The sequence below is a fragment of the Loxodonta africana genome, chromosome 13, assembly GCF_030014295.1.
Source record: "Loxodonta africana isolate mLoxAfr1 chromosome 13, mLoxAfr1.hap2, whole genome shotgun sequence".
Classification (NCBI taxonomy): Eukaryota; Metazoa; Chordata; class Mammalia; order Proboscidea; family Elephantidae; genus Loxodonta; species Loxodonta africana.
In genome coordinates this window covers 35,029,777-35,042,673 of record NC_087354.1, presented here as the reverse complement: position 1 = coordinate 35,042,673, position 12,897 = coordinate 35,029,777, and the positions used below count along the sequence as shown (strand labels likewise).

General features: G+C 47.4%; 1 protein-coding gene across 1 annotated transcript in view; it reads left to right on the top strand.

Moving 5' to 3' along the window:
• The window catches only part of CEMIP (cell migration inducing hyaluronidase 1), a 175,026-nt gene that overhangs the window by 131,090 nt on the left and 31,039 nt on the right, over positions 1–12,897 (top strand). Inside the window, exons 12-13 of the mRNA XM_003413860.3 lie at positions 4,535–4,710; positions 6,714–6,923. Of these exons, the coding sequence (XP_003413908.2) occupies positions 4,535–4,710; positions 6,714–6,923 (386 nt within the window). The remainder of the gene's footprint in view (positions 1–4,534; positions 4,711–6,713; positions 6,924–12,897) is intronic.

Sequence of the window (12,897 nt, the reverse complement as noted above, 5' to 3'; positions counted from 1 at the left end):
GCACCTCTGATGGCCTGAGAGAGGCAGGCCCCCCCTTACCCAGCCTCTGACTCACTGGACCCTGCTAGGTCTGAGCTACAGGTTGTTAGTTGACATCCGGTCAGCCCGACTCACAGTGAACCCGTGCACAATGGAACGAAACACTGCTCAGTGCTGCACCATCCCCACGATCGGTTGCAGATCAGACCATTCTGATCTGTAGGGTTTTCACTGGCTGATTATCAGAAGTAGATCACCAGGCCTTTCTTCCTGGTCTGTTTTAGTCTGGAAGCTCCACTGAAACCTGTTCAGCATCACCGGCCTCCACTGGCAGATGGGTGGTGTCTGCTCATGAGGTGCATTGGAGCCATAAGTACGTGTCTGTTTATCCCCCTGGATCCTTGATGTTTATGCTTCTCTTCACCCCAGACTGCCTAGTGCTGGGCCTGCCATGTAGAGAGGACTCGGGAGGGTTGGGGAACCAGGGCACCCACAGGGTAACCGCTAGGAAAAGTTAGTGTTTGAAGCCTTCTGTGGGGCCCCTGCACACAGAAAGCTTCCCTGCTCTCCAGGCCCCTCCCGTCTCTTGCCCAGGGTGCTCCTGGATAACTTGGGAAAGATCTGGCTCAGCCAAGGCTGCTTCTCCCTAGTTGTCCTTCCTATATCAGTGCTGGAGAAGGAAGGGAGGGAGGAGGCCAGTGGGAGAACTCCACAGATAGGATGGGATGCCGGGAAATCAGGAGCACTGGGTTTCCCTAAGATAGCAGTCTGGGAGTGGCCTGTGAATGTAGTCATGGGACAGATAAGCTGACCGCCATAGAGACAGCACTGGTGAAGTTTTGTGTAAAGGCCCAGTTAGGGGGCTTTGAGGTGGGGGCATAATTCTTGCAGCTCTCAATTGGACTTACATGTCCTCAGTTCCCGGGAGTCTGATAAACACAGTCCCTCTATCTACCTGGAAGTCTCTCCTGCACTCTGGCCAGCTTCCCCCATGGAACAAAGAATGTTGCCAAACCTGCTTTCTACCAACTCCCAGCATCATAGGCGTGAAGTTAGTGGTTGGAGCTCTGGGTTCCAGACTGAACTTGAGGGCAATGCCAGTGACAGCCGTAGGAGTCAGGTCAGTTACACGAGCCACCTACTGCATGCTATTGAAAGCCAGGTGGTGTTTTAAGCACAGCCCATGCATGGGTTAACTCATTTAATTTCATAGCTACCTTATTAAAATCCACTGCTGTTGAATCAATTCCAACTCATAGTGATCCAGTACGACACAGTTTCCAAGGCTATACATCTTTACGGAAGCAGACTGCCACATCTTTCTCCCACGGAGCAGTGGGTAGGTTTGAACTGACAGTGGGTGGGTTTGAACTGACAATGGGTGGGTTTGAACTGACAACGGGTGGGTTTGAACTGACAACGGGTAGGTTTGAACTGACAACCTTTCGGTTAGCAGCGGGAGTGCTTTGATATGTCATGTTATTATTCCCATTTTATACAGGAAAAGCCCAAGGGACAGGGACCTCGTGTGCTCAGGGCTTCACAGCTATGGTCTGAGTCAGGAACCTCCCCTAGAGCCTCCGGAAGAATCCAATCAGGCTGACACTTTGACTTTAGCCCAGTGAATCTGATTTCAGACTCCTGACTTCCAGAACTGTAAGAGAATAGATCTGTAATGTTTTAAGCCACTAACTTAGTGGAAGTTTGTTATAGCAGCCAAAGGAAATTGACACGGACTCCAAAGAAGATGTTTTCTCAGATTTGCCACACACTAGTTTTACATCTGAAACTGTTGTTGTTGTTAGCTCCCATCAGTCAGCTCAGACTTGAGGTGACCTTAAATACAACAGAGCAAAACATTGCCCGGTCCTGTGTCATCCTTATGATCATTGGCATGTCTGAGTCCATTGTTACGGCCATTGTGTCAATCCGTGCCCTCATTGGCCCTTTACTTCACCAAGCATGATGTCCCCCTCCAGCAATAGAAGCCTCCTGTGTTGAAAGCAAGTGAGTTGGACCATGTTCTTTTGTGATCCATAGGGTTTTCGTTGGCTAATTTTCAGAGGTAGATTGCCAGACCTTTCTACCTAGTCTTAGTGTGGAAGCTCTGCTGAAACCTGTCCACCATGGCTGATCCTGCTGGTATTTGAAATACCGGTGACATAGCTTCCAGCATCACAGCAGCACGCCAGCCCCCACAGTAGGACAAACTGACAAACGGGCAGTGGATATCTTGAACTAAGATGCTTCAAAGAAACCACTGTCTCGCTGAGCCTGCAGAATTTCAAAACAGTAAACATCCTTGGAAATACTGCAGACTCACAGAATGCGTGCCAGGTGCCTGGGTGGGCAGGGAAGCCAGCTCTTCCTGGCGATGAGAGGTCAAGGCAAGGTCGAGTGAGGCTGGAGGGCTAATTATAACTGCCGCCTTTGTGGGCACTGGTGGGGCTCTGGGTTGAGGTTTGGGCTCCGCTGCTCAGTCAAGGTCAAATGTGAAAGTCAGGTGGTGTAGGTGATGTGGTTCAGACGAGGATTGTTTCTTACCGTAATTGCATCCTCAAATGGAAGAGAAAGCGCCTACCAGCCAGCTCAGCAGTCTCAGGAACGAGCTGAATTTAGAACCAGGCTAAGCTCTCTATCCCAGAAAAGAATTTGGAACTGTTGTAGAGGCAAAATTTGGGCCTGTAACTCAAAGACAACTCCAAAGTTGGAACTCTTGCCACTGAGTATGTTTCTTACGATACGTTTTTCTGCGCAGACGGAGGACAGGGTAACTGGAAGGGAAAAATTACAGTGAGTTTAGCACTAAATCGAGTGGAGTGAAATCCGTGTTAAGAGAGCTAGGAGCAGAACAGTGGAGGGAAAACGGAGGCAGTAGAATCAGCAGCTATAGACACAGAGTTGCAGAACTGGGCATTTTGCCCAAAACCCTTCTGCTTTCTCGTTTGTTAGCTTTTTTAAGGATGGAAAGGCCTAGAAAATTTGAAAACAGAACATGAGGAACCCAAATGGGGGAAGGAATAAAGCTACTGGAAGGGTCCAGCTGTTGGAGTCAAGAACCTAAGAATAAGGGAAGGGGTAGTGGAGGAGTCCCTGGATGGTGCGAGTCCTTGGTAAGCACTCAGCTACTTACCAAAGGTTGCAAGTTTGAATCCACCCAGAGGCACCTTGGAAAAAAGGCCTGGTGATCTACTTCCAAAAAACCAGTCATTGGAAACCCTGTGGAGCTCAGTGCTACTCTGGCACACTTGGAGTTACCGTGAGTCAGAATGGACTCTACAGCACCTGGTTTGGTGTTTTTGGTTTTTAGGGAGGTAGTCTACGGCAGAAGGGGAGAGAGCACCCTCTCGTCCAGGCTGGAGGGAGAAAGGAAGGTGGTGATGAGGTCAATACAGACTGGAGTGCTGGCTCTTCCTCACTGTTTCATGTGGTACCACTGAGGCACCCAGAGCCCGGCCACGGTGCTGGGCACGAAAGCTCCGATCTGGGTCTTTCCAGAGTACCAGGCTGTAGGCACGCACTCTGCCTGAGGTCGAGGAAAGCACAACATGGACTCGCTTGCCTTAACAGAATACTGATTTGTGCTGCTTTAAACCAGTGGCTGTGTTTTATCTCAGTAAGAACCCCAGCTGGTAGGCAGTCCAGGGTGTAAGCTCTGTGAGGTTTCTTCTCTCCTTTCCTCTGACATCTCCAGGGCATGGCTGTCATCTACACGGGCAAGGCCAGCCCACCAACACAGGTCCCCATTCCAGCCCCTGGAAGACAGTAAGAGGAGGGGCAGCCTGGGGGTTGCACAGAGCACTCACGCACGCATTCTGTGAGCACACCTCACTGCAGGGAAATGCAGTCCCCTAGGTTCTCCTACCTAAATCTCAGGAGATTCTAGTCCTGAAAAGCAAGAGAGAAGATAGATACTGGGGGACAATTAGCAGGCACAGAGGTTATGAACTCAGCTGCTTACCAAAAGGTTGGCAGTTTGAATCCACCAGCCACTCCTTGGAAACCCTCTGAGATAGTTCTACTCTGTCTTACAGGGTTGCTATGAGTTGGAATTGACTCGACAGCAATGGTTTTTCTTTTTGGCCAAGGGCTTCAGATCTAAACATGTGCGGCTATGAATCTTGGCTCTAAGTTCAGGCAAATTATTTCAAATGCATGAAGTCCCTGGGTTTTATTCTTCTATAAAGTGGGAGCAGCGACCACCATAAGCACAGAGCATGGTAATGAATAAGCAGCTTCTGTTTAAGACCCTGGCAGGGAGCCGGGAGAACAGTGGACACACCAAACCAAACCAAACAAAACCAGTCACCATCAGGTTGATTCTAACTCATGGCGACCCCAGGTGTGTCAGAGGAGAACTCTGCTCCACAGGGTTTTCAGTGGCTGGTTTTTTGAAAGTAGATCGCCAGGCCTTTCTTCCACAGGACTTCTGTGTGGACTCGAACCTCCAATCTTTTGGTTAGCAGCCAAGCCCATTAACAGTTTGCACCACCCAAGGCCTCCCAGTGGGCACACAGTACTTGTGATTCTCCAACCTCCTCCCTTTCTGCCCTAGGGAAACCAAAGTACCTGCACATCGGGGAGGAGATCGATGGCGTGGACATGCGGGCTGAGGTCGGGCTCCTGACCCGGAACATCGTGGTGATGGGGGAGATGGAGGATAAATGCTACCCCTACAGAAACCACATCTGCAACTTCTTTGACTTTGATACCTTCGGGGGCCACATCAAGGTATGGGTCTGCGTGGCTAAGGCTGTCAACCCGTGATAAGGGTTAGACAGCACACTGACTCCAACCTAACTGGGAAAATTCCCTCAATCCCAGCCTATGGGTGGGAATCTTGATAGGGGATGGGATGGGAAAGAAGGAGGTGGATTTTTTTTTTTTTTTTTTTACCAAGCAAAGAGTGTCTTCTGGGAGTTGGGAAAGACTTATGTATTATCCATTGGCATGTGGCTTTACCTGTCAATATTGGGAACAAGAGAGATGACAGAGCCAACTCAGGAACATCTCTCCCCTACCAGGCCACATGGTACTCATCATACTGCTCTCTGTGTTTTCAAGCCTTCCAAACCCAACCATTTCTTTCATTCCCTTCCTTCGTTATTGAGCCCTGAGTCCTTCCTGAAAGCACAAGCATTTAATTCACATAAAAGTCACATTTCCAATCGATCCATTAAGACAAAGAGAAGGCGATAAGCAGGGGAAGAGGAACTAGAAATTCTAGCATTAAATTTATCTGTGAGTTTCCCGATAGTCAAGGAAGACGGAGACATACTGGGTTGCAGGGTCCTTACCACACAATAAGGGAAAATGAGACCAGTGCACTGGGGCTCAGTTTTCCCTGGTATTAAGCTCAAAGAGGAATTTCTTTTGCATCTCTATATAAAGTGCCTCTACCTGGCATCCCGACTAGCATGAGACACCCAAAAGCTCTTCATATGGCCATCACTTTCAGTGACTCAGGATCAAAGCTGATAGTATCATATTATGTTGCAGTTCTGTGAACATAATTCTTTCAAAGAAAAGATCATGTGATTTAAGATAAGACCTTTTGGTAATTTAACTAAGGAGACTGATGGAATGAAACTTACAGAGTTTCACGATTGGGGGCCTACTGGCATTTTAGGTGAGATAATTCTTTCCCCTGTGGTCCTATATTACAGATTTTTAGCAGCCCTGGCCCCTGCTCGTTTAATTCTGGTAGTCTTCCTAAGTCATTGTAGCTACCAAAAATGCTTCTACATACTTCCGGTCATTTCCTAGGGATGGGGTTTGGGGAGGGGGGGAGCATTATTGACCTTAGTTGAGAACCCGGTTAGAGAGACAAGCAAAAATAGCAGGTGTATGGTATAAAAGCTGCTGCAACCCCCTTTCCAGTTCCTGAGCGATCAGAGCACTCTTCTTCACTGAACTCAAACTAGGCCTTGGAATCGTTCTCAACACAGCTCTCCAGAGTAGCCACTGCTAGAGCTGGCATTCCCGTTGACACCTGTTTTTGGAAGGAATGGTTAGCATGTCCCTAAGACCATCTTTCCCTAGTAGAAGTTGCCTGAGCCAGAGCCTTGAGAATCTTTTAGACTGTGCTTTTGCGGTGAGTCCCTGAAGGGCAGATATTCTGTGTTGTCAAGTGGTTTCCTTGAGCAAGCTAGGAATGGTTCCTGGTGTGCTATGCCGTGAACACGTGGGTGCTCACTGAGCAAGACCCCACCCCACCACCTACATGCGCACTGCCACAGAGCGTGCTCTCACAAAGTCTCAGCTCAGCATCTGCCTTCCCTCTGCCAGGAGAGAGCCTCAGATGCTGGATGATGGCTCTTGTTGCCCAAAGGTCCACCCTAACCTGGATTCCCCAACCCTTCTAGGACATGCTTTTTGCCAGATTCATCCGGGCTGAGCTCAGGGTTATCCTGTCCCCATAAGATGCAGTGTTTTAGGAGGCAGTAAAGGAGGGTTGAAGCAAACACCAGCTATGACACAGGTCCTCCAGACCTCTCAATTCCAAACATTATTGCCTTGCAACTACGCTCTATCCTTAGTAGCCCCTTGCTTGCCTCCCTTGGTATATGAAGGGCCAGGCATCTCACTTAACCCATATGCACATAGAGAATATCTTTGATTCACTGAGGACCAGGGCTGGCGATTAATGAAACACTTAGAGGGCAACATCTCCTCCATTTTGGAATGTGAAACACCTCATGGGCTCCCTCTGACTCTCGTCTCTCCTCTCCCAGTTTGCACTGGGGTTCAAGGCGGCGCACTTGGAAGGTGTGGAGCTGAAGCACATGGGACAGCAGCTGATGGGTCAGTACCCGATTCACTTCCACCTGGCAGGTGATGTGGACGAAAAGGGAGGCTATGACCCACCCACGTATGTGAAAGAGCTCTCCATCCACCACACGTTCTCTCGCTGTGTCACCGTCCATGGCTCCAACGGCCTGTTGGTAAGCTCTTCCTTGCCAGGAAGCAAGGGTTCTAGGGCTCTCTCATCCCCTCAGCCCCTCCCCTCCATGCCAACCAGCTCATTGCTGGTCCCAGGCACTCTTAGTGCTAGAGAGGCATTTGGATCCAGACACTTAGTACAGAGCCACTGGGGGCTGAACCATCCTTAGCTCCGATTTTAGACCAGTGTTGACTGACAGCAGGTCACCAGTCAAACAAAAAGGAAAAAATAGCCTGCTCCTTAAAGGGCACCAGTTACTGAGATGGGTGAGTAGTTACTTTGCAGTGGCCTCTGGGAGTCCAGCTCCTGCTGCCCTGAGTTGGAGTGATGTGAAATTTGGTATTGTTCCATGGCTGTGGCGCGACCAACCTGCTCGCTGCAGACGAGAGGGATTGGGCAGTTTTCTGTGCTGTGGCATCAGCGCAAATGACTTGAGGTGGTAACAGCAATTGCCCCTTTTCTTCTGGTGAACCACGCGCTCCTTCAGAGCAAATGCTGCTGGGGGAAATGCTCTCATCTTTCCTTCCCACGTGAGCTCAAATGTGGAGCCCAGACTCATGTCCTTGATTTCCATAGGCCCAGGGCTTTTACTGACTGATTGGAGTAAGACATGTGAGGGGGAAGGGATACATCGCAGGTCAGCACAGAAAACACCACAAAATAGAGGAATAGGACACCTTTTCTTTCTTCTTCTTTTCTTTTCTTTTTTTTTTAAAATAATATTGTGTTTTTGGTGAAGGTTTACACAACACTTTAGGTTCCCATTCAACAATTTCTACACAAATTGTTCAGTGACGTTAGTTTCGTTCTTCACAAAGCCTGAACATCACGATATTTTCATTCTGGTTGTTTGGTTTCCATTAATCTTGTTTCCCTTGCATTCTCATCTTTGTTTTGATGTAATTGTGGACCATTTGGTCAGGTTTCCCTTTTTTGAATAGTCCCTCAACAGACCCAAAGCTTTCCCTCAGATCTCAACACCCACCCTCAACATGGTTGTTGAATTCTTGCCTCTTTTGATTTTCCTTCCCCTCTCCCATCTCTTCTGGGCTGCCTTAGAAACTCATTTCTTTCCTTATTAGGTAGAGTAGTTTGGTTCTCAGTTTCCTTTCCCAGCTTCTATTTGCATATTCATAAATTCATTAAGACTCAACTAAACAAAACTAAATAAATGACCACTGACGCCTGACTCCAAGGCTTTTCTCTTTAGCAGCTCGAGACAAACAAAAAAACAGGTAGGAGCTTCCAAATTCCAGTCTTCCTTTAAACATGATCACATCTTTTGTCAAGTTTCTCACTCATATGAATTATATCACACATGCCCCTTAGAAAGCAGAAATGGGTATAGTCAATTCCTGTTTGTATTTGTTTGCTTTAAACAGCAATTTCTTTTTCTTGCTTCATACCGATTGATGGTGGAAATCATTATGCTGGGGTGACCATACACCCTGGTTTGCGCAGAACAGTCCATTTTAGACCTGTTATCCCAGCAGAATTATTAATAGTGCCCCTTTCACTCTCAAAAATGCCCTGGTTTGAACAATGAACTAAACGGTCACCCTAATTGAAGGAGTCACTGGGGGCTGTGGGTCTTCAATCGTTGAGCAGAGCTGAGGAATTTTCTCCTTCGTAATCACATGTCTAAACTCTACCTAACGGGAGCCCTCCCCCTCGTGGTGCAGTTGTTAAAGAGCTGGGCTGTTAACCAAAAGGTAGGCAGTTGGAATCCACCAGCCACTCCATAGGAGAATGATGTGGCGGTTGGCTTCCATAAGACTACAGACTTGAAAACCCTGTGAGACAGTTCTGCTCTGTCCTGTGGGTCACCATAAGTCGGAATCAACTCAATGACAATGGGTTTGGTTGAGAAACTCTACCAAACAGCAGTTGGAGATTTAAAATAGCTTTAAGGGGTTGTGTTAATGACTTCCAACCATTAACAAGGAAGATATTTAGAAGAAAAAAGAGAAAAACACAAGTTGTGCAGAGAATGACACATTATTCTGGTTAGCATGGTAGGCACCCGGTGGCCACCTGTAGGTCTATATGTACGCGTCAGTTTATCCATTTGCAACCTATCTATCTGTCTGTCTATCTAGCAATCTTAAACTGTGCCACAGCTTAAATTTTTAATCCTTGGAAATATTCTAACAAGGAATAATTGTAGAATGTCAGAGCTGGAAGGGACTTTAGAACTCACCCAGTCACGCAGGGGACGCTCAGGCAAGTTACACGGCAAGTTAGTGGATGAACCAAGATTTGAACTTGTGTCCTCTGTTTCCAACCCAGTGCTTTCTTCTGCCTTATAGTGCTTCTCTTTTGACCCTATATACCTTCCATACCCCACTCCTAATGAGAAGAAACATAATCCAACATGAGAGTTCCCCCACTCCGTCCCCCCCCCAGCACTGTTGGGTATTGACTGGCACTCAAGTTATGGAATCAGACAGACCGGATATCAAGTCTCTACTCTGTCTCTGCAAGGGAAGTGACCTTGGGCAGGTTTCTGAGTCTTAGCGTCACCTGTAGAAAGGGAATAATTGTTGTGATAAGGATTAATGAGATAATGCGTGTAAGCAGCAGTTTTTTTCCTTCCTCTCAGTGGGGCTTTTCCCTCTTTGTAGCACATCGCAAGGGTCTTAAGAGGGAATCTCTCCAGTATTTGTTAGAAAAAAAAAGAGCCCTGGTGGTGCCGTGGTTAAGAGCTCGGCTGCTAACCAAGAGGTCGGCAGTTCGGATCCACCAGCCACTGCTTGGAAACCTTATGGGGCAGTTCTACTCTGTCCTAGGGAGTTGCTATGAATCGGAATTGACTTGATGGCAACGGGTTTTTAAGTCATTATTTGGAGTCTCTGGGTGGTACAAACAGTTAACGGCGTTCAGCAGCTAACTAAAAGGCTGACAGTTCGAGACCACTCAGAGGTGCCCAGAAGAAAGGCCTGTGATCTACTTCCAAGAAATCAACCATTGAAAACCCTATGGAGCACAGCTGTACTCTGACACACGTGAGGTCACCATGAGTTGGAATCAACCGGAGGCAGTTTTTTTTTTAATTCGTTATTCACTCCTGTTCAAAGAAAGGCCACCCAAAGTGTGGTCCAGACAGTGGGCAAGTGGCTGCATAAGATTGAAAAAGAGCTGTGGCTAGAGGCAGGAGGCCTGGGTCAGAACAAGTTTCCCCCACGAAGACACTGCATGCCCCCAGAAGCTCCATGTCTCGTCTCTGGACATCAGTGCCCTCCTCTGTAAAGTGACGACATTGGACTTGATCTCTGATGTCCCTGCTAGCTCCAGCAGCCTATGCTCCTTGCTTTTTCCTCCCATGTTTGTCTTTCTAGGCTATTTATAACCAACTTTCATAGCTCACTGGGAGAAAAGGAAGCAGCCCCATTAAATGACCTTGGTATTGACTGAAATGCCTATTGAGGATCTGAATAGGAGTCAAGATAACGCCCTTGACTCTTACAAAGATTAAGGGAGGGACGCTGTTCAAGAGAACAGAGAGCCTTTCCTGAACAGGAAAGTTCATACAGTGAATGGGCACAGTTAGAAAATTAAGGTTCCAATCCTGATTTTGTTTATACGGGTTGAGTGACCCTGAGAAAATCATTTAACTCCTCCGACCATTATTTTCCTCATCTCTAAAAATAAATAAATAAATGATTAGGGGGTTCTGTGAGATTTAAGCAAGATTAAAAGCTATAAGAGCCAGCCCAATGCTGGGACATGGAGAGGCCTGTTTTCCAGATGCTTCCCGAGGAAGGCTACCTGGGTGTTGGAGAGTAGACAAGTTCTGTTATATGAAAGGTTCTGGAGGGAATCGGGGTGCTCACCCTAGATCAGTGCTTCTCAAAAGAGGGTGATTTTGTCCTTCCGCCCCTCCCTAGCAAATACTTGGCAGTGTCTGGAGACATTTTTGGTTGTCAGAACTAGGGGCAGGAGTGCTATTGTCATCTAGTGGATAGAGGCCAGAGATGCTGGTAAACATCCTACAATGTGCAGGGCAGCCCCTTAAGATGTTAACAGTGCCGAGGGGGGAGTTGTCTTTGGCTGGCATAAGGATTTCCAGGGCATGGCATGCCGGTAAGGTCCTTAGGTGGCACAACTGACTTGCACTTGACTGCTAACCTAAAGGCCGGCAGTTCAGACTCGCCCAGCAGTACCACAGAAGAAAGACCTGGTGATCTGCTTCTGTTAAGATCATAGCCAACAAAATCCTATGGAACAGTTGTACTCCATAATACATGGGGTGACCATGAGTTGGAATGGACTCTATGGCAGTGGGTTTGGCTTTTTTTTTGTCATGATGGTGGGTACATTAATACGTGTGAGTTGAATGGATGCCATTCAACTGGAGCTTGCCTTGCTTGTTGATGTCACTGGGAAGTCAGGACTCTTGGGTGGGCAAGAAGAAGGGAGGATTTCAGTCAGGACAAGTAAGGTGTTTCTCATCATCCTCAGTGTCCCACAGTGGAACAGGCGATCTCATGAGGTAATAAGCATTTCATCTCTAGGGTGTTCAGGATGCCGGTTTGTCAGGAACAGAGTCCAGCCCTGGACAGGGAGGAGGGGGCAGGGCTCAGGCTAGAGATCCTCTGAGGAGCTTTTAGCTCTAAGATTGAGGAGTTCATAGGGATTCTGACCCAGAAGGGGCCTATCTTAGTTTCCTAGAACTGCCTTAACAAAATGCCACAAAAAGTCGGTGGCTTTAAAGAGCAGAAATTAATTCTCACAGTTCTGGAGGCTGGAAGTCTGGATTCAGGGCTATGCTCTCTCTGTCAGCTCTAGGGGAAGGTCCTTCCTTGTCTCTTTCAGGTTCTGACTGGTAGCTGCATACTCACTGGATCCATCTGTCTTCCCTCTGCGTGATTGTTTCCATGTCTGTTCTCCACTTTCATAAGACAATGCTCAGAAGGGAACGGGATTAGAACCCACCCCACTCCTGTATAACCTTGTTTAACTTAACCGATGACAGAAGAAAACTCCTATTTCCAACAGAGTCACATTCACAGGTACAGGAGCTAGGACTTCAAGGTACCTTTTTGGGGGACACAATTCAATCCATATCAGAGACCGAAGATGGTAGAGTCAAGTCCTCCGTTGTGTGGTAGGGAAAAGTGAGTTGCAGAGAGGCTGGGAGATTTGTCTAGGATCCCTGTACTGCTTCGATGCACCATCTAGACTGCATTCCAGGTTCTTTGACATCCATTGAAGAGCTGGAGTTTGCAGCCCTTTCTGGTTCTCTGCCTAGGGGTTGTAAATGTGGCAATGTCTAGCGTGGGCTGAGAAGACTACTTAGATTCATGGGTAAGGGCACAATGAGAAACGTCAGCACTAGTCTTAAGAAAAAGTCCACCTGGCTCAGCTCAGATGCTCCCTCCTGGCTGAAGCTCTCCCCACCACCCTTACCCACTGCTCTCGTTTCTGTATAATCCCTTCATGTTAAATCCTAGTAAGCTGTGTTCTTGTCTGAATCCTCCACCAAAGCAGGCACACATGGTCTCCTATCCACGTCTCCTCTTGGACCCAACCTCTCATGTCTGACGTTTTGTCCCCTTACCTACCCCATAGAGCCTTGGCCATAACATTCCAACTGGATGGGACTTAAAAAGCTGCCACTCCAGATATGACACCAGAAACACAAGCACAAAAGTCAATAGATAAATGGAACCTCATGAAAATTAAATATGTTTGTTCATCAAAAGACGTTGCCAACAAAGTGAAGTGGCAACCTAAGGATTGGGAGAAAATTCCTGGAAACCGTATATCTGATGAGGTTTAATATCAAGAACATATAAAGAATTCCTACAACTTAACAACAAAAAGATAAGCAACCCAGTCAAAAAATGGGCAAAAGACTTGAATAGACATTTCACCAAAGAGAATATACAAATGGCTGACAAGCACGTGAAAAGATGAATCAGTGTCGTTAGTCATTCCAAAAAACCAAACCAAACCCGTTGCTGTCGAGTGGA